Below are 21,688 nucleotides of genomic sequence, written 5' to 3'. Positions count from 1 at the left end.
GCCTTTTACTAATGTGCATGTTGTGTATAGGGGCTACCAGAAACATCCATAAATGAACTAAAACCACAAAACCAAAGTTCCATGAGTACCATGCACTACTCACTTGAGATGTTTTTTCCCAGAAGAGGTCACTTTACATGGCTCATCCCTGCAAACACATATAAACAACAAGAGTCCTCCCTATATCCACTACAAACATTTGTAAACCACCCTACTGCTATAATGACAACAATTTAAGGCTGTAAAATGAGTTTTGGCCAAGGAATTTTCAGCAATGCCAACAGGCCCTCTAACTGACTCTATTCAGCCACAACATCATCCGTTATGGGACCATTTTGGTTGATACCTTTGGTAGCTACACTTGCTGGGATAATCTAGCTATAGACGAGATACATAAACTAAATTCATCAGTCAGACACACTCATTCCAAAGTCCCGGGTTACTTTCCATGGTAAAGTGACTTGCTGTCATGCAGCGCCTCCAAGCGTCTACTCTTGAAATAGCACAGGGCCCGATACGTCACTAAACTGCGACACAGCGAGGGAAAGCGCCACATTTTGCTGCGCCAAGTTATTTTGGCATTTTCAGCGTTGCCAGTTTATAGTTGGGGTATGTACTTTTATTCATGTAGTTAACAGAGGGTGCTGCTGGTGATACAGTGTTTAAATATGGTGTTTGAAAAGTCAGCACATGAAAGTTTTTAATCTGGCCAACCGGCCACAGATGGTCTCAATAACTGATCTAGCTAACGTTAGCTAGCGTTGAATTATCTACCCGTATATATTTTCTGACCCACGTAATGGTTAAAATAGTAGCAAATACGTATGAATATCATACACTTAGACTGTTAAATGTTACCACGCTAGCTTGTATTTAGGAGCTTGCAGCGGTAGCGTTAATTGATGCTAACGTTAGTTAGCGTTAACATTCACTGCTAGCTGTCCAGCTAACTTACGTCTTCAAGTGTTTTGGTTTACGCGAACTGTTACGCATGTTAGCTTTTATCTAATCTGTATCATTAGTGTTGAACTTGCTAATTGAGTGATTTGATGAACGTCTGGTTGCAAAGGTGATTTAGTGTAATGCTATAACATTAAAGTTCCACATATTGTATTTTCTTGATTGAACGGCCTTTTGGATTCAACGCTACATCCAGTTGGCTAACAACATGGCTTTTGATCATTTTGATGCACGTCTGCTCTCTTAGGCGCACATTAGGACAACGTTAATGCACAATGAGTTTATTTGGGACAAACACCGGGTTTGGGACAGGAGGGACCGGTGTCTTTGGAAACACAACAACAGACAGCCACAATCCCATGAAGGTAAACCAGCGGAGTACTGGAGAAAATGCACGTTTTTTATATATCATTATGAGTGGAAACTGCAATTTTGCCTGATTAATTGACAGCTTAATAATTTTCTTTGTTGTTCATGTTCCTACAGGATGTTGAAGTGACTTCACCTCCAGATGACAGCATCAGCTGTCTGGCTTTCAGTCCTCCCTCCATGCCAGGGAACTTCCTCATTGGAGGATCCTGGGCCAATGATGTCAGTTAGTTATTCTATTATGACTATGAATGGTTATTTTAATATGAAATTTGAATACACCTGAGGTCCAGGAGGATGCCTTCACCGGGCCTGTCTTCCATGAAGGACTTCTCCACTCGATCATGAGTTTGTAGTAAACACAGTATGTTGTATCATCTAACCTCAGGTCCGGTGCTGGGAGGTGCAGGACAATGGACAGACTGTCCCCAAAGCCCAACAGACGCACGCAGGTCCAGTGCTGGATGCGTGCTGGAGCGATGTAGGTCTCCTCATACAAAGTAGTTTAAGCCCTGTAATAGATGCTGCCTGCTGGGCCACAGAATAACTTACGATGAGCTGTTCTCTTTAACCAGGATGGGAGTAAGGTCTTCACTGCTTCATGTGATAAAACAGCCAAGATGTGGGATCTTAACAGCAATCAAGCAATGCAGATTGCACAGGTTGGCTGAGCGCTCCCAGATCAGTTGTGTGGTTTTAAGGAGGAAGCAGAATCATCTGACTCTTCTCACCTTTTCTCTTCACAGCATGAGGGTCCGATCAAATCAATCCACTGGATAAAAGCCCCAAACTACAGCTGCATCATGACTGGCAGTTGGGACAAAACACTGAAGGTACAACAGCCATTTGAACGCATCTGATTAAAAAAACATACATTCACTTTAGGGTCACAAGATCTGGAAAAAAAACAAGACAATGAAATATAATCCAGAAAGTCCAGTTTGAATGAGAGATCTTTATCAGATACCAAACTACTGCATAGCAGTTTCTAATAATGTTACGTAATCTGCCAGGATGTAAATGTGCACTCACACACACATTTTCACCAATGCAGCATCATACCGTATGACATTGCATTGTGCCAGGTTCAACTTTGCCGAAGCTGTCTATGTTGGCATGCCGTTGTGTCAACGCAGTGGTCCCATTCAAATCAGTCAGAGTGCTACATTTTTTCCACCCAGTGGTCTGTCTGAACTCGGCCAAAGGCCTGTGTGGGACATTATGCATCCAAAACAGCTTTTGGTAAACTAAATTTCAATCATCTCTGGACCATCAGTATCTTATCAATTGGTGACGGCCACTTTTTGAGCAATTTTTCTTGATATTTTTGTGCAGACACCTAAATGTAACCATAATGATCAATAAAAGAGCCAATCAAAGAGTGTCATATCAAGCTTTGTAGTGTTTAATGTAGCACGTGAAAGCTTTTCTGTTTTTCTCTTCAGTTCTGGGATACCCGCTCTCCCAATCCCATGATGTCTCTGCAGATGCCAGAGAGATGCTACTGTGCAGATGTTGTAAGTGGTTTATGAGGAGTATGACATGAATTTTAAGCTCATGGAATTTTTTGCTCAGGTTGCAGTGTAATAGTTAGTGAAAGCTGTGTGTTTTATGCAACGTTGCTAAGACGTCATTTACTCTTCACAGCAGAGTTGGTCCAGACGGTGAGAAAACAACACACAGCCTTTCAATAACTATTATACTGCAACCCACAAGGTAGGCAGGTGACACAGGTGCAGTTATGCTGTGGGTAACCAGAGGTGGAAAAAGTATTCAGGTCCATTACTTAAGCAAAAGTACTAATAACATCCCCACTTTGGAAATACTCTACTACAAGTAAAAGTTCTGCATTCTAAACCTTACCAAGGTGAAAGTCTGCAATTATTTATAGCAAAACATGGTCATTTTGCAGTAAAATGGTCCCTGTCTGTGTTTTCCTATTATACATGATGTTTTTGGATTAATATTACTGCTTGATTAGTATGTGTGTTGCACTTAACTGCTGAGATGTTTAAGGTTGAGCTAATTTGAACTATTTTTATATGCTGTTTAATGTAAAGCAAATGATAATATTTTACATTATCATCATGTTTGCACTATTTCAGAATGTACCCTATGTTATTTAGACATAAATCGGGATATATTGTATATTGTGGCACAGCTTAAAAATATCTATTATTTATGAGCTCTATCGTCCAGCCGTGCTTGCTGAGTACATAATGGATTACCTCCATGATTGTTGTATGTAGGTATACCCCATGGCGGTGGTTGCCACAGCTGAGAGAGGACTGATAGTGTACCAGCTGGAGAACCAGCCCTCTGAGTTTCGCAGAATAGACTCTCCTCTCAAACATCAGGTGGATTTTTCTAGTATTTTCTTTGTTTTTTTCCCCCACTATAAATATTTCTCTGCAAACACCCTGGGAGTTTTATGTATAATAATGTATTTTATACTTGGTGCTAAATATAAAAACAAACTTTGTAAAATATTTTATTTTTCATGTATGACCTTTTGATCCAATTAACTTTTTTCCCCTGGTCCCACAGCACCGCTGTGTCGCCATATTCAAGGACAAACAAAACAAGCCCACAGGCTTTGCACTGGGAAGCATTGAGGGCCGAGTGGCCATCCACTATATCAACCCTCCAAACCCGTGAGTGTCTAGATAAATCAACGTCTTAAAAGTGAATGTGAGTAAGTCTTGCTTTTTCTTTTATCCAGTGAAGTTGAAGCAGGTTTGATTTTTTTTTTTTTTTTGTTTGTTTGTTTTTTCATAATGGAAAAGACATTGCTGGTCTTACTGTCCAAGGCCTGTAAGTAAAATATGACTTGAATGTGTTCCCTGATCTCTTTCAGAGCCAAAGACAACTTCACCTTTAAGTGCCACAGGTCCAATGGAACCAACACAACCACTCCACAGGACATCTATGCTGTAAGTTATTCTGAATTTATAAAATAAAGTGACATTTTGAAAGAAACATATCCTTTGTGCTCTTAAAGGAGATTTTAATGGCATATTTTTATTGGCACATGCACAAATTATACCAGTTTGTGGACTTTATTGTCAAGAGTTTTGGTTCAAAGTGTTACAATAAAAACTCAGGTGTAACTAATAAGTTAACGATGGATGCCTTTGAACTGCCTAAACTACAGCTAAAATGAATGTAATTACACCTGTGGTTTTTCTATAATGTCATATCTGCAGTAAAACACGTCTGTTAATAGCGTTTCCTTTAGTGCAGTGTTCAGTATCTGAAATCAATTAATGTGAACATGGCTTAGCATTAATGTAATTTTAAATACACCCATTCTTATTTAATTGCTGTGAATAATGGCACGAGTCCCTCTTTTTTATTTCTGTTGCATTTGTCACACCCGCAATTGTCAGAGCAACTTGGTTGACACCGTCTTGCTGGACCGCCCATGTGTATTTTCACGGACTCAATCATTACAGAATAGTTCTTCTGATACACCACTCAGCGTAGTTATGTTCCCCCATCTCTTAATTACTAATGTCCATTTTCTCCCATTAGGTGAATGCCATCTCCTTCCATCCTGTCCATGGCACACTGGCTACTGTGGGCTCAGACGGGCGCTTCAGCTTCTGGGACAAAGACGCTCGCACCAAGTTAAAGACCTCGGAGCAGCTCGACCAGCCCATTACGGCTTGCTGCTTCAACCAAAATGGCAACATCTTTGCATATGCTTCCAGTTACGACTGGTCGAAGGTAGGGGTAAAATCTTTCTGAAAGTTGCGAGCAGGTGTTTTGTATTTCACTACAATGGTTGAAAACTGTTCGCCTCATGCTGGCCTTATTTGTAATATTGTGCTCTTATCTGAATTCCTCAGGGCCATGAGTACTACAACCCCCAGAAAAAGAATTACATCTTCCTGAGGAACGCTGCAGAGGAGCTGAAGCCTCGGAACAAGAAATGGTGAGAGAAGGACAGCCACTGTCTGTAAACATGGAGGCTGCGGTCACCGGACGGGGCTGCCCCACTTTCTCAGTGACCTTGTGACTCACTCTGGGGCCTTTTAAAGGCACCCCATGAGACCTGACGTGCATGGATCTGGGCAGACGATAGACATGATTCAGATCTCCCTGCTGCTACAAGTAGCCATTTTGTATGGTACTGACCTGGGTGATGTCATTCTGAAGGCTTGTGTAGTTTCTGCTTAAATGGTGTATACAGGCTACCTTGGCGCCTGTACAATCAGGAATATTGGCTTTTTTTACAGCATTTATGGCGTGTATTAAGGCTTTGCATTGTATTCAGTGACAAATATTTATATATTTAAATATACTCTTATTTATTAGATCATGAAGATGATGAAAAGATTCAGGAATTATTGAACATAGGCAAGCAGTTATTTACAGTGAATCAGCCACCATCTGCAAGGATTGATATTTGTTTATTTATTTTGCTGAAGAGTGATCTTGTGCTGTTTGTTGTGTGCAAAAGGGACACAGTGATCGCCCTCTCAGAAATAAACAAAACCAAAACTCAGACAACTGCTTTGTGACTGACTGCTCCCTCCTGTCTTTAGATTCGTCGTGCCGAGTCACATCTCTTGTGGGGAAATGGGGAAGATCTGCTGCTTTAGTGTGTGTATACGCCCGAGACAGACTCCTTCCTTTCGGCAAGCACCTGGACCAATGCCGTGGTGTTGCGTACTGTGCATGGACCAATCAGAGGGGCCTACCCAACCTGGCGCTGAAGACCGCTGCGTGACATTTGGTCTTAGAGGTTATTGTAGAAGGGGAGGGCTTCATTTGGCATTCATCTTGGTGTTTCAGTTTTGTTTGTTTTTTTACTGTGTCCAGCTCTTCATTTTTTTTTTTATTTTTTATTTTTATTTTTTTTTTTTTTTACAGCTTTCCAAAGACTTTTCATAATATTGTGATTCGCTGTTATTCCGTGGTTTAGCTCCATTAATGAAACTGAGATGTAAAATAAATATGTGCATACTATTAGATTTGAACATGTTTATTCCAACCTGAGGGAGAAAATAGGTTAAAAAAAAACCAACCTATTGTGTTTTGCTGTATAAATGAACTGTATTGTGCATGCGAAACCATGAATATGACCAGTCGCTCATATTTCAGCTGTAAATCCTCTTCATCATGTTGGTCTCTGACATTGGCATCACAAAATGATAAACTTTGGACAGCATCTGTATCACATTGACCCCTTCGGCCTGCTTGTTTTAATCAAGGTTTGACCAGCAGGTGGTGCATTTTGCCCTTTGTGTTAGCTTTAGCAGTCACCTGTAGAAAAGTCCACAAGCTAAGGTCGGAGAGCTAAATAGGAAAAATGAGATCAAAGCTGGACAGTGGGGTTCTTCATCCAGGTTAAGTCCTTTTGACAGAGATACACAGCTGGGAATAGAGGGGATTTATCAAGAGGATATGAATGAGGTAGCATGGGCAGCTACAAAGGCCAGGTGTGAAAAGTGAAGCAGTTCATAGAGGAGAAGGTGTGAATTAAATGCCTGTTTATTGAGGTCATTAGAGTATCACCTCACTGTTAGCCTGACCCTGGGTACTTAGCAGTGGAACTCCAAGTCACTGAGGGCGGGAAGATGTGCTGCTGCCAGTTCAGCGGGTCCTCAGCTTTTATGGGGTGACACTGGTATCAACCCTGTAGACAATTCTCTCCTGTACTGCTCAGTCAAGCTGCACCAAGTTTAACTGCACAAAGTCCTCCAGGTTGATGGCAGTCATGATCACGGATGAGATGACTCACTGGCCGCTGTCTATAAGAACCAGGGGGTTGTATTTATTTTGGCAATGAAGCAGTTGGACAACTTTTACTGTTGGATTGATCTGTTGCTTAGGACCTTAGGCGCTGCCTTTTTCCGCTCAGAGGTTATCAGTGTTTGTGAGCCGCATGCAGAGACATGTAGAATACATTACTGTGGTACTGAAAAGTAAGAGCTTTGAGCTCAAGTACACGCTTTTTTTGTTGCAAAGTGTGTCAATCATTTGCTTTTATGGTAGGGTTATAAGAGGTGGCCTGTTGTGACACCATGAAGTTTGTCATATTGTACTTTAATCAGTCTATATCACAAACGGGCACAGCTATGTAACTTTTGATATTCCAAAAAGAAGGTAGAAATGATGACAATAACTTTATATATGGTTTAAATCAATCTCCCATGGTATGTTGTACAGTAACACTATTCCAGTCTCTGATACATTCTATACAAATATTTGAGACCATATTAGTAAGATTTAAAATAGACAAACAGCATATAATCACAAGTAACAGTCTGTGATTTTGTTAGTTAATATGAAGTGATTAAAGTGAAACAAACCAGGGATGAACATATAAAGTAAGGTGTTGGGGTTTATTTTATTTGGTTCAAGTTGTGTGATTCCCACTGTCCATTGGTTTCAGCTGCACTTTAGGGTTAAACTTAACACTTATTAATTCCTGTATGTTTGCTTTCTGCTCAGACTATATCTGCCATGTCCCTCCCAATAAATAAAGTAAGTAAAAGTAAGTCACGGTAAAATAAGCATACTTAACTAAACATACTCCTGCTTATTAACGCTTGGAACGGTTATTTATACCAGAAGGAGAGACAATTACTTCCTCATTACAGTGGTACAATGCACCATGTGGCAGAGCCGCGTTTTCTGCTGTAACAGTAGGGGTTTTCTTTGTGTGCTAAAGGACAAAAGCAGGTGCAGCGCAGCGCCGAGGGAAGGCGGGCCGATGATGGGAGGAGCCGCTGGCCAAATAGGCACACAGCGGTGACGCTGGTTGGTCAACAGTTTAATGTGGGCGCGGCCTCAGACACGGCGTATAAAATCTCCAGGCACATTTTCTCACAGCGGTGAGCTGTGTAGCCAGTGTAGACGCGGCCGGAGGAGTCCCCGCAGTGTGAAGCACAGTTTCCAGCAGATTACCGTAATTTTGAGCGAAGGACAACACGAGAGGAAAACTAGTGAGATAAACGGTTTTTTTTGTACTGATGCTGGGACGTTGTTAAGCGGTTAGTACATTTACAGTGTGCTTCAGGATTTCTCTCCGGCTGACCAATGCTTCTGCATCAGTTCATGAACGGAGCCCTGGAAGTCATGCATCCCCCATCGCTTCAGAAAGACACTACTTTTACCAAGATCTTTGTCGGCGGGCTGCCGTACCACACAAACGATGCCTCACTGAGAAAATACTTCGAGGCCTATGGGGACATTGACGAGGCTGTGGTGATAACGGACAGACAGACCGGTAAATCCAGAGGATATGGCTTTGTGAGTACAAACAAGACAGCCGTGCACCACAATATCCACCACGAGACCAACACGTAGCTCTCATTCACAACTTTTAACACTACCAGATCACATTACAAGCTACTGCTGTAAGTCCGCTGTGCAGCGTATAGTTCCTGGCTCAACGTACCCATTTATATGCTAGTGCCTCTCCCACTGTCTTTATATGGGAATTTATGACTACATATCCATTCTAGTTATATCTACTGTAATGTGATCATTCAGCTACATGTCAGAGGCCACACACACACACACACACACACACACACACACACACACACACTGAAGCTTCCACACGTACTTGCACAGCATCGCTGTTTTTCTCGCCTGGCTGGCTGTTATTGTAGCCTGATGAGGATGAGGGATCACACAATTTGATGGGTAACTAAGAAGATTATATTTAAAACATATGTCTGATGTTCACCGCCCTCCCCCAATGAAGCCCCACTCACCCCTGATCAGCCCCAGCATATGGCTTTGAAAGTGTGTGTGTGTGTGTGTGAGAGAGAGAGAGACTGTACTTTTTGCTTCCTTTATATGGTTATTTTGGAGCAGTGGGGAGGTTGACCTTGCACACCCTGCCCTCCATTGTCAAGGACCGGAGCAGTCGGCCGCAGCACATGATTTACATCACATCTTGGCTGCTGAGAGAGAAATTCCAACATCAACAAATTGGCTTTCTCATATGCTACAAATTTATGTTAAACTTCCCTTTTGATCTTATCTATTTGAGTCTGTGCACCAGCCAAGCCATTGAAAAGTTCATAAAACGTAAACTAAGTTGTACCTAGTCATACTGCCTTCATCTCACCTCCGCTCGTGGTGCAAAGTGGGAAACGTGCTGTTTACTGGTGCTTTTAAGTCAGATTAATGAAACTCAATCCAAGGACCTTGTGATGTCTAATTTTAAATCTACATTAAGGTATGACTTAACCTGTTCCAGGCAGATAAAGAGTCATTCTCTTTCACACAAAGAACAGAAGCAGCACAAGATATGCAAATATTTACCAGAACATTTTGACACATCAGCACTAATGCACCGTCAGGCCAAAGAAGGAATGGAAAACTGTTACATGTTTACTTCTAAAGGCAGAATTGTAAGACAATCACTCCCGGTGTTTACACATCGGCTCCCTAACTCTGAGGAAAGCTGTCCCGTGAGTCTAGTTTGTATCAAACGGCTGCTTGTTGGAGCTGGTGTTTCAGGTTAAACAGGCTCAGGCCGGTGTGGGTGCTGCCCAGGACAAGACACACATTTTGTGTGGCATGAGGCAATCTGCTAATCCTGTTTTCTGAGCGTTCCAGTCGGAGAGGTAGCTGGCAGCAGGCGGGGATGGAGGTGCCCCAAAGCTGAGCACACCTTTTTTCTAAACACACTTCAGAGGTGGATTAGTAGACCCCCCCCGATCCCACCCCCTCTGTTTCTTGAGTGTAAACACAGCCTCGTTCCTTCCTGTGTGTTCACAACACAGGCCCTGGAGTGGGCTTTGTTCTGCATCCTTCCACTATGAAGAGGGACACTGTTTTTAAAAACGGCCACTTAAGCAATGCAAGCCGTGGCCTACATTCACTGCCCGGTCCACACACCGAGGTGACTGAACCCTCTGAGTTGGCAGAATGTGGCAATCAAAACAGAAGGGCTTGTGTAATGCCAGGAGGGAGAGGGGAGGGGGTGGACTAATACCAATCTCCTTAATATTTTGTCCCTAATTGGATAAGCTCCTTGTTGCTCTTCCCAGATCCATATTTCAGCAGGTCTGCCCATGGCTGAGTGGCAGTCAAGTAGCTGGCTACTGCTGCTGTGGGCAGTTTTCAAAGCTTATCATTGTGCTTTGTTTGTAGTTTCCCTTTTTCAGAAACAGATTCTTAACAGTGGGAAGCCTGTAGGGAGAATTTATCAGACCAGCAGACAAAGTCCTGTATTATGCATTTCAAGTGTTTTTGTTTTGCTTAAAAAGTTTAGCGTCTCTGGCCAAGGATGCCATGCTACCGTCTGTTTGTTTTTATCTTGTGAGACCTTGTTGACGAGTCTGACTCTGTCACCAGGTGACAATGACTGACAGAGGAGCAGCAGAGAGAGCCTGCAAGGATCCCAACCCTATAATTGATGGCAGGAAAGCCAATGTCAACCTGGCCTACCTGGGTGCCAAACCCCGCAGCATACAGACCGGTGAGATATACTGTGTGTTGTTTCAAGGCTCAATTAAATCATGTATGCAATCATAGAAATAATGGCACTTCCATCCTACTCGACCAGTAGTAATTAGAGCATAAAACATGGAATATAAGTTTGAATATCCACAACAAAAACCATAGTTAAAAAAGGTACCTATTCCCTGAGTTACAAAAGAGACTAATTTCTACCATTTAGTGTGTGTGACAGGCAGTTTTTGATAAGACAACCCATACTGTACATGTGCACACCACCATAACATTTAGTTTCCCAATTACATACATGTTTTACTGCTTTTTGCGCATTTGAATCTGTTGTTCCATTGGCGGTAGGTTTTGAAACAGGCAGAGCCTCTGTCTCTCCGTGCCCTCTGTGTATTGTTCTCTGGTCCTCCTCTGTAAATGCAAATGTGTGTGTCTGACAGCCGGCCTCCTATCTTCCAGGCATATCCATCGGAGTGCAGCCCATTCACCCAGCACTCATCCAGAGGCAGTATGGGTAAGTGAGTGGGAGTGGGCGCTTGTTGTATTCTCTTGTATTGCTCACTGTGGGCTACTATTTCTTTGACAAACGGGGCCTCTAGAAAATACATGTCAGTTTCTGTGTCCACATGCAACTCACGAAGTAGCCTGTTAGCATATTTGAGTCTTATAGCGCTGGGAGATGGTTCACATATCTGTGGTAATAGAAGCGCATTCCAGAGGTGAATGTGTGACTCGCTTGTTGACTTCTGTCAGGAGCCTCTTGACTCGTGTACCTGACTGAGTGGCCTGTGTCACTGAGAAGGCTTCCTAGAAGTGACTGTGTTGTAGAAACAGCCTGCACAGCGTCTAGGAGCCATGGTCTGCTAAGCAGCTAATGAGCATTTCATTGCAGTAATAACTCCCCTCACCCCCTACAGCTCTCAGAATTCATCCCTCACCACCCTTTGTATTTTACACACACAACCTCAGCTCTATCTGGAAGATGAATATACCATGAAAGGTTCACTTCAGGTTGTCATACGTAGTGTTTATAGATATTTATAAATATGACCAGTGCCCAACGGTTGATTGTTTGTCTGATTTGTTGATCAACAGAAAACCAACAATTCCGGTGCTTGGTTCTTAAAGTACTTTATCAAGCATAAACACAAACATAAAAAGACAAAAAAAACATGTAACTAGTTTCAAGTTCCTGGGTTACCTATCTTTGGGTTTTGTTAACTGAACCCAAGTCAGTCCAAACAAGCTATTTTAAAATGTCAGCTTGTATTCTGGGAAACTTTAATGAGCACTATAAACTATCTACCTGACATTTCATGAACCAAATAATTAATCAAAAACATAGTTGGCAGATTAATATATATCTTGATAATGGAATAATCGGTATCTACAGCCCTATACAGTCACTGACTTCAGAGCATGTGAGTGCTTTAAGAGCTTCATGGGAATCCTAGGACAGTCCACAGGGACAAGGTCCAAATAAGAAACGTTCGGTGCCTTTGGAGGTTGGCAAACACAAAAAAGGCACAAGGAGTGTACATCAGCCATAGCCCCCTCTGTAAGATCTCACTTGAAAGATTGAAATCTGAAAGATTAATCTCAAGGTCCACTTGGGACACATCCCATAATGTTCCAAGATCTTAGGAGGACACTGGAAAGTCCCTCCGATGTCTGTGCTCCAGCTACCACAGTGAGCATGGATGGCACCAAAACCCTGAGGGTTTGAAATGTGGAGCACAATGGCGCTTTGAGGCATGTGCCTGACAGGTGCTGGCTTGTATTACAGCCTTTTACACCCCCTTAATCTCCCATGACCACCACCCCAGAGACGTGGAGAGGCACACGGAGCACCTGTCTGTCTGCCTCTGAGTTTCCTCTGTATTGAGGGTGACAGACGCAGGCCTCCCTAAGGTGCACAGCATACAAGTGGCTTTTCTTTCTATCAACTCCTTGATAACATATGGTGTGAGGACCTTGTCTGAAGTAGGATTTTGAACAGTGCTGGACCATTGCATGTAGTGGTGGTGCGCTGGTTTGGATTTACTGCTGTGTCTGTGTGTATAGCTGTGATCAGCAGATGCTGTGGACTGTAAGGGCCAGAGGGGGTCACTGAGGCCAGGAACATTGTTTTGATGGGGAGGGGAGGAGTTGTCGGCATGCTTGCAGATTCATCTCTTCTCATGCATCACCTCCTCCACTCTTACCTCTTCCTTGCACTTTCTTACGTCATGTCCCCCTATTTTATTCCCTTTAGCACTGGTTTTTACTTTAATTTCTCCAATTAAAGTGCTGCCACTACCAGCGTGTCAGAGCTACACTGAAAACTGACACCTCTGTGAGACTGGGAGGGAGGAGGGGGTGGTGGGGGAGGGGGTTAAAGAGGAGATTGAAGGCAGGGTATCTGAGGGATGTATTCTGGGACTAATACTTAATGAGGCTGTGCGCTTCCTAGGAAACACACCTCTACAGGTGCCAAACAAAACACCCTTTTCCCCTCCTGCTTTCAAAGAATATTCAGTCCTCTTGAACAAAGAGGGAAGGGAGGACGGAACATCAAGTCCTCTTACAAGTATTGTAAGGTGGTGTTTAATTCCCCCACCCAGTCCGGTCCCGTCTGTTTTCACACTTTGTGTTGCTGTGAGTCATGTGCTGAAGGTCATTGGTGTTATTGTGTAGAAATATTTAGCTGCCCGGTGTGATATCTCCCGCGCTTTTCACATTAGCTCATTAAGTGGCCTTCATGATGATGATGATGATTATTTCAGCCTGTGTTTTGAATATTCATGCACATCAAATGTTTTCTGGTGAGCCTGTCTCTCTAGTGTCTCAGTCTGCCATCCGCAGAGTGGCACTATGTCAAACACGCACAGACTGGCCGTCAGCACAAAACCAGCTGACCTATGATCTTCTGGCCGACATCCACATTCCCCTGCCGCTGTTCCGCCATCCGCTTGGCATCTGGCGTCTCTGCGGCCCCCGGGAGCTTGCCACTGTCCCCATCTTGCCTCGGTCCCCGTCCCTCCTCTTTTTCTCTTTCAGTAGAAGCTAAATTTAGAAGCTAAAATTACAGTTAACATCTCCTTCTCTCTGCGCTCTGTCTCTCCTTAACTCCCTTTTAGGCTAGCTTTAGGTTGTTTACATTATTTTCTATTTCACTTTACCTCACAGCGTCTCTTGATTCTAAGTCTAGGTTAAGCCAAACTGCCAAGCTACGAAGAAGGCCGGCTCATTATATATGAAATGAGTGAAAGCACATATGCCCCACAGCATTAATGGATGGCCATCTTTTGAATGGCACTGTGAGGGCAAAGTGTAGATTGCACTCATGGGTGGGGATTACCTTAATTAGCTTATGCTTACAGGTTACATGCCCTGTTATCTGGTTTTACATCTGTCCCCTTTTGGTCCCTTCCCTCGCTAGAAGTCTCAGTGAGCTTCTGTAACTCCTTGCTGTCCCCAGCCCTGCTCTGTATATTTTTGTATGTTGTCTTTGTGCTGTCATATCATAGGTCTTACACATTTCTGTACCCCCAATGCTTCTTGATCACATTCCTGTATTGACTGAATGATAGAATGGGACCTTAATGTTGTTGCTGACAATAATCACTGCCATCCTCCTATCCAACCTTCTGCCATGGTTGCTGTCTGCTGCCAGCTGACCAGTGTACCAGCAGAGGATCAGAAGATGCCCACAGTACAGGACTAGTCCCCAGGAGGGGTCTGACAGAAAATGTCTGCCCACCCCCTCCTCCCTCCCTCAGCCAGCCTCTCTCCAAGGTGCCAGTGATGGCTTGAGAGTGCAGTGCAGTGTGCTGTGATGGATTGGAGTGCTTTTTTATCTTTTTCCTTTTGTGTGATATGAACTGAAGAGGTTATGCTGATTGCGGTGTGACTCTTTCCCTATTATGGCATGGTTTGGGGTTTGCAGTGGTAACTGGGGGGTGTGGGTGGGTGGCTGGGAGAGGGGGAAGGGCCAGGCAGGTCGAAGGGCTGTGTGTGTGTGTGTGTGTGGAGAGAGTGTGATGACATCCCTAGCCATGCATGCTTCTATCTTTTGCTGTGTTTACTTCATGGCTGCCTCTCATTACTGATCCTCTTCCTCGCCTGGATTAAATTGGCAGTTGGGGAGGGGGGAGAAAGCGAAGACTGCAGTTTGGATACAGTCTATCAACGGAAGAACTTCATCAGTACTGAGATATAGCTGAACAGCATACGTCAAAGTTCTATTTGTTGTGCCCATTATGTCTTTGTCTCAGGGTGTGTGTCTGTATATGTTTACCCCCAAAGGGTAGTATCAAGGGTAAAGGCTCTCAAAAAAGTGAGTTACATCACCCTTTAAAATGGTGGAGGGGGGTCTTCTCCTCTCTGCGACAACTATCCCTCGCCGCAGATAACAAGCCCAGGAGAGATGCTTCAAGTCTTGACTAAAAATAAAGCTCACGAAGAAGCTCTCTCCCCTTCCCTTTCCTCCATGGACAAAGTCACAAAGCAAAGACTGAAAGAGAAGGAGAGACAGCACAGTCCCTCAACCCCATAGGTCTAATCAGGTACATCTGAGAGCCGGCCCATGAGGCTCCACAGAACCTGGCACCTAGTCCTGATGAGCTCCCCCGCCACTGTTGCCTCCCCACAGCTAGCATCATCACCTGTGATGGTCTGTGTGAGATTTACACACCAATTGAGAACGAGTAGACTTCATGCACTTCCTTTTTTTGTGTGTGTGGTGCAAGTGAAGAGCAGCAGCAGCTGTTAAAACACTCCGCTAATGCCTGAGCTTGAAAACCTGCCAGTAACGGCTGACTCTGTCATTCACCCCCCACCCGCATCTACCTCAGGAAGCCCTACCTAACAGGTTTTGTAGGTTTTACTAACTGACACAGACAGGGTTGAGTCAGCTTCGCCTAACCTCCTCTGCCTCTCGTCTATTTAGGCTTCACTAACAGTGGATATCCGTGTGAGAGCTCTCTAAGTTCAGAACACCTACAGAGAGTTTATATTCCCAACACACTTACACTCTGGGAGCAATATAAACAAAAAGCCAGGCCCTGAGATTTCTCTGCTCTGGTGCTTCAGCCCCTCTTGTCTAATACCCCTCCCCTCTTTGGTCTTTGTCTGTCTGCAGGATGGCGCAGCCGTACGTCTACCCACAAGCCTTTGTGCAGCCCAGCTTGGTGCTGCCCACTCAGGTATCCTCCTCTGTCAGCACCAGCCCATACCTGGACTACAGCGCAGCCTACACCCAGTACGCCCAGGCAGCCTTTGAGCAGCAGTACCCGTATGCCACCTCCCCAGCTGGCTTCTTGGGCTACAGTTACACCACCAGCCCCCCAGCCACTGCTGGTCCGGCCGCCGCCGCCACAGCTCCGGCCACCGTACACCCCACCCTCCCCTCCGCCGCTGGCCCAGCCCCGGCCTTCCTGCACTATGCCCCACAGCAGCACATCCAGCCGGACCGTATGCAGTGAGCTGATGAAGGAAGCGGACAAGAGGGAGCAGTGGAGGAGGAGTGAGTAGTGGTCACGGACCATAGGACAGAGGATGGCAAAAAACGCCCTACAGGGTAACCCGCCTATCGTCAGCAGGGGCTTCCAGGAAAAAGAGTGGGACTATTGCACTATACGATCAGGATGAGCAGTTTGCTCATTGGTTAAAGGGTAAAAGGCAGTGGGAGGGTTGGAGGACTGTTGAGGTTCAGGGAAGCTAAACAGCATAAAGTATGTGGTCTCTTCCAAGAGCTTCCAGAAGCTGACACTTCATTTTTTATTATAATTATTATTTTTATTGTCCTTTATTATTGTATTAATGTCATTGTCAGTGTTTGTTTGTATGCCATTATTATCATTGTTATCATGTTGTTAGCTCAATCAATGGAAGTTGTGTGTGTCCATGGTACATATTGATGATTAGAGAGCTGCCTGGGACATGTAACACCTCTTTCCTCCCAACTCCAGAGTATCTGGTGTGGATTTAGGGTAAGGGCACTGCTGCTTTAGGACACTGGGGGACAGTCAGAAATGTGGGGTGCAGGGTGAGACAGGGTGGTGATTTTGCGAGGCATACAGCCAGCCTGTCCGCCTATCTGTGTTCCCATCCTGGTGCCATCAGCAGTGAGGTAGAGCACTGACCCATGAACAAACCTCAAGCGTTCAGCTCCACACAGGAGGACGACGAGAGATTTCACCTCAAGGACAAACAGAAAGTTTCAGTATATAAGACAGTGAGACAGCTCCATTGTTTGTTTTTGAGGCTGTGATGTCAGGACTACACTTATTATTATTATTATTATTATTATTATTATTATATTTTTTTTTTTTATCAGTTTCATTTAAGAGGCCTTAATTTAAAAAAAAAAAAAAAAAAAAAATCCTTTTTTTGAATTTCCTGACTTTTCAAGCACCCCCACCACAGAACCAAGTGCAGAGAGCCCTTTGTAACTGGCCTTTCAGCAGTCAGTCACATTAATCTGGCTTGCTTAGGTCTTGATGATTTCAAATGGATGTAGATAATCACATGCAGTATGTGGGTGATGGGGACCAGGAGCGCTGTGTATCATTGTTGAAAGGTAGCCGACACTGAGCTCGTGTGTGTATGTGTGTGTGTGTGTGTGTGTGTGTGGTTGGGTTTTATTTTAATTTTTTTTTTTTTTTCCCCGTAAACTTTTCTTAATGAGATTGTCACAAACTGTTGCTCTCAAAAGGACATTCATGTACAGCATTTTAAAATGTTATCAGTCGTCAAGTACATTTACAATATTTATATGTAGGTATTTATATCAGGTACTAAGTTAAAATAGCTTTTTTGTTTTTTTTTGGTTGTTACTATGACTATAGTTGTGGCACTGATGTCATTTAACCTGCAGATCCACAGGTGTTGTATTCATTTTGTTTTTGTCACCATGTCAGTGGATTTGGCCGGGTGCACGGCAACCACAGTAGATGCTTGTTTTGTAGGTCCTTGACTGGTTGCATCAGAAATTATCTAGGTTTTTTTTTTTTTTTTTTTTTTTTTTTCAATAAAATGTCTTTTACAGTCCCTTCAAAGAAGCCATACCAAAAAAATTTAAATAAAGACTTTGTACTCAAAGATGTCTGACTTCTTTTTGGGGCTTCATTTTAACAAAGAAGTAAACAATGGATCATAATCTTGTCACTCAGTGTTTAAAAAAATGCCAGCTCTTGAGTTATTTGTGTTTGCAGTATGTGTAATTGTAGTGTAACTGTATTCACAACAAAACTGAAATGCAGATTCTGCTGTGATGATACTGTTAAAAACCCTGTGGGGTGAGAGGGTTCAGTTATGTGTGTGCGCTTGTTATCAAGGCTGTGTGGGCCAGTAGAGCCTGTAGGGAGGGGGGCGCAGAGGGGACCAGGAGGCCCAGACTTTTATCACACCACACCACCACCTGACAGGGTGCTGGGTGTTCCCTCAGCTAACACAATGAGAGTTGGGGGCGGGTGGGGCAGAATGTCATAAAGTGGTTTGAAGATGTTCCCCAGAGCTGCATGTAACCACATTTTTTTTATTTTATTTATTTTTGGTCCTTTCACTCTGCTAAACTAGTTCAGCTCACTGTCTTTCCCACCAGCGTCTCTACATGTTTGTGCTTACATCAGCTACTTTAGAAGATGTGTCACTTCTAAACCCCATTTAGGCCTGGAGAACAAAACACAGGCATGGTTGTTAGAAACAAAAACACATCCATTATCTATTTGTCCTTACCCAGGGTAATTTATCCACCCAGCAATGGTTTACAATTTGGCCATGAGTTCAATAGATGGTTTTTGTGGTGCTTTGTTTTGATTGAAATCCATTCAGACCTAATATTCTCATGACATTCTGCAATTAATTACAAGGACACCCTGCACTTTTCATTTATTCAGTCATCATTTCAGTGAGCTGAAGTTCACGATTGTTTGTACTCTGATTCGTCATAGCTTGGTTTTCTTTCAAACTATCCCAAATTTGTTAATCCCGTTATTAAAGTTGAGGACATGCAAAACAGATTAAGACAAGCATCTACAGCCACACTAGCAGCTGTGTGGGGTGTACATGGCCACAGCAGTGCTTTGAGCTTAATACATCAACATGCTAACAAGGTCACAATGTCAAAACTAACATGCTGATGTTTAGCAGGTATTATGTTTACCATGTTTGCCATGTCAGTTTTGCATGCTAAGATTGGTTAATGATCACTAAACACAAATTGCAGCTGAGGCTGATGGAAGTTCCCTTAGTTTCACAGGTATTGGACAAACTAAAAAGTTCACCTGATGATTACTTGAAAGTAAGAAGGTCACCAAAGTCATTACAATAAGGGGACAGGAATGTCTGAAATAGGTGTCAACCTTGGTGCTAAAAGAAAAGTCAGGGGATCACCAAAGTCAGTAGGATTTTTTCTCTGAGGACCATTAATACACAATACAATAGTTAGATTTCAGTCTGGACCAAAGTTAGTTGACTGGCCAAGAGACTGACCGATGAGCGTTTATGGCATGGACAACTCAAATCGAGAAGGATATTTTCAAGTCAGAAACATGAGTGCAGAATTAGTCTCTACTATGGGTCAAAAAATACTACTACATTTCCCATAATGCAACTTGATTGTGCCATTTGTCATTGCCTGGTAATTGCCCACATCTTTCCACAGCTCCAGTTTGTCATGCCTGCTTTCTCTTATAAATTTGAAGACTTTGGAAAGCTCCTCCAGACCCACTGAAGACATTGTACCGTTTTCACAGGCTGAGTGAGCGTGATGCATAAACTGACTTTCATGTGTAAAATTGATGGGGAGGGCTCCTTTCACAGATTCAGTGATGTTTATGTATAAAATATATCACATTTGTTTTTCAGTGATGACAGTGGAGTGTGTTTGTGTGCAAGAGCTGGGTCTAGGAAAAAGGCATGACTTTACAGCAAAAAACAAGAAGCTTGGTAGATGCCATGCCAGTGTGTTAGGACATGCTGTGGAAGCTGACAACACAAAGGACAGGATGCAGTTTTAAAAGCTGAATCATGTCACAGATATTTAAACACACTTGCTGTTGCTGTGTTTACTGAATGTTACTGTGGTGAGGCAGCTCTGGTCCCCCTCTCTTCCCTTCACTTTGTCCCTGTTTATCTTTCACTATCTCATCTCCCTGTTCTCTGCTTGTGATCTCACTCACACATTTATTTGCTCAATGTCTGCTTGTCATTTGTGTTTGTTCTCCCCTTAACATCTCTTCTTCATCTTTCCTGCTTGGGTGCTCATGGCCCTGTTTCTCCTCACATACCATCGTTTCTCTCTTCCTATCCCTTCTTCCCTTTCTCTCCCCTCTCTTCTCTTATCTTTTTCTCCTTCTCGCATTCTCCTTGTGAATCACACCAGAGAGGAGCAGAAACAGAGCCGGGTGTCAGCTTGATGAACGAGGTCGTACAGGCCCAGCCGACCTTGTTATGCTGAGTCACCATAAGGCCTCTCTCTCAGTCTATCACTCTCTCTCTCACTCCGTCTCTCTTTCACATGCACATTCAAAGTAGGCTCAGTCAAATCTCACTTTCCGCACGCTTCTTGCTCCATCGTGTAACTCTGACGTCAAGGGATTCCTCAGAACTGTTACAAAAACACTCACACCATATCAGACCTCAGCTAAACTTTAATCACAACCAAGCAAGGCCACTGCTTGTTGGTCTGAGTAAGCATTATGTAAAAATGTATTCTAGTTACATCATCAAATTTGTGAACAGAAATGTAATGTAAGTATACACTTTATTTACATGGGCCTACCTAATTTTATGAACTTCTATGCTTGTTTGAAGTTAATCTTATCTACCTAGCTTTCTTGGTGGGTAGCTTTTAGGGATGGGTATCGCTACTCGATACCTTTATGGTATTAACCGAAACAGCCCAGTATCAAGTAGAATCAAAACTTCTCCAGTCAAACCAGTAGCCTACTTCATTCCATACTTTTTGTAACCAGATCGCGGCAAAAAATTACTGTTTGTGCGGTAGTCGGTGGCCGGTGTTGTCGGGGTGGGTTGTGGCCCTCTTCCTTGGGGGTGGCTGCCTGGGGGGCTGGGCTCGGGTTCATGGGGTGCTGGCTCTGCTGGCTCTGCTAGCTCTGTCTGCACTCGGGGGGATGGCCTCCGGCTGGGCTGGGGGACTGTCAGCCATGGTTCTCCCATGTTCTTGCTCCCTGGTGGTGCAGCACAGCTCTCTGCTGTTTTCCCTGGGGGCTAGGGATTGGCTGTCCCCGGGACCTGTGGTCTCGGGTCCTTTGCACTTCGGGGAGTCGAGGGGTGCCCTGGCTACTGGGGGTGGGGGTCTCTGGGCGCCTCACAGGTCGATTCAGTTGCGGTTTGGAGGACTGCAATGCTATTGTAGGTGCTATTGTTGATGCATCTTGATGCGCAGGATGTCTGGATAGCTGTCAGGCATTTAGTTTGCACAATGGAGTCCGGGGGAGGCATCTCCTGGTCGGTTTGGAGGGACGAGTTTGCGTCCCTGGTTTGCTTCGTTGGCCTCAGATCTGTAGTCGGTTGTCGGACTCCTCCTCAGTATCTTGCCCAAGGACACTTCGACATACAGCCTGGGGGAGCCTTCCGATTAACAGCCAACCCGCTCTACCTCCTGAACCACAGCCGCCCACAGACACACACACTCTCTCACACATAGACACACACAGAAATTTAGGTTGTCCCTAGTTGTCACAGGTACAATTATTCTTTATGCTTTTCATTAAGTTACTTATTTAAATGAGTTATTATTCCAGCTCTCATGGCTGTGCCGTGTTGTTTTCTTATGCCAGCTGTTTATTGCTGCTGTTCGGCTGGTTTTCTCTGTTTTTGTTTTTTGTCTTTTGTTTGTTTGTTTTCTCCACCCCAAGCCCCCCTCCCCATTCTCTTGCAGGTTTTGTTGCTTTCTGCTATTTCCTGTTGTCCC

The 21,688-nt window shown here is 43.9% G+C and overlaps 2 protein-coding genes across 3 annotated transcripts; both read left to right on the top strand.

The window, feature by feature from the left end:
• Positions 1–457: 457 nt before the first annotated feature.
• Positions 458–6,520, top strand: rae1 (ribonucleic acid export 1). 2 transcript variants are annotated; one of them, XM_046076355.1, is made up of 13 exons: positions 458–609; positions 1,208–1,325; positions 1,447–1,551; positions 1,718–1,810; positions 1,905–1,991; positions 2,076–2,162; positions 2,775–2,846; positions 3,579–3,686; positions 3,877–3,983; positions 4,187–4,262; positions 4,864–5,058; positions 5,181–5,266; positions 5,880–6,520. In XM_046076355.1, coding segments are annotated over exons 2-13 (1,107 nt in total). In that variant the 5' UTR covers positions 458–609; positions 1,208–1,235; the 3' UTR covers positions 5,881–6,520. The 2 variants fall into 2 exon arrangements, with proteins under 2 accessions (XP_045932311.1, XP_045932310.1); XM_046076354.1 differs by lacking the exon at positions 5,880–6,520 and having other exon boundaries at positions 5,181–5,270.
• A 1,669-nt stretch (positions 6,521–8,189) lies between these two features.
• Positions 8,190–17,850, top strand: LOC123956526 (RNA-binding protein 38-like). Its single transcript, XM_046028779.1, has 4 exons — positions 8,190–8,592; positions 10,657–10,780; positions 11,227–11,281; positions 15,890–17,850. Exons 1-4 carry the CDS (start codon positions 8,380–8,382, stop codon positions 16,230–16,232), a joined length of 735 nt encoding a protein of 244 aa, XP_045884735.1. The 5' UTR covers positions 8,190–8,379; the 3' UTR covers positions 16,233–17,850.
• The last annotated feature ends 3,838 nt before the right edge of the window (positions 17,851–21,688 follow it).

Source organism: Micropterus dolomieu, linkage group LG18 (genome assembly GCF_021292245.1).
Source record: "Micropterus dolomieu isolate WLL.071019.BEF.003 ecotype Adirondacks linkage group LG18, ASM2129224v1, whole genome shotgun sequence".
NCBI lineage: Eukaryota > Metazoa > Chordata > Actinopteri > Centrarchiformes > Centrarchidae > Micropterus > Micropterus dolomieu.
This window is presented reverse-complemented; position numbering and strand designations above follow the sequence as displayed.

Excerpts from the sequence above, each read along its gene's own strand:
- rae1 (XM_046076354.1), top strand. The coding sequence starts at position 1,236 with ATGAGTTTATTTGGGACAAACACCGGGTTTGGGACAGGAGGGACCGGT. Across the intron at positions 1,811-1,904 it reads TGGATGCGTGCTGGAGCGAT|GATGGGAGTAAGGTCTTCAC; the intron begins GTAGGTCTCCTC and ends CTCTTTAACCAG. Across the intron at positions 3,984-4,186 it reads TATATCAACCCTCCAAACCC|AGCCAAAGACAACTTCACCT; the intron begins GTGAGTGTCTAG and ends GATCTCTTTCAG.
- LOC123956526 (XM_046028779.1), top strand. The coding sequence starts at position 8,380 with ATGCTTCTGCATCAGTTCATGAACGGAGCCCTGGAAGTCATGCATCCC. Across the intron at positions 8,593-10,656 it reads AATCCAGAGGATATGGCTTT|GTGACAATGACTGACAGAGG; the intron begins GTGAGTACAAAC and ends CTCTGTCACCAG. Across the intron at positions 11,282-15,889 it reads CTCATCCAGAGGCAGTATGG|GATGGCGCAGCCGTACGTCT; the intron begins GTAAGTGAGTGG and ends GTCTGTCTGCAG.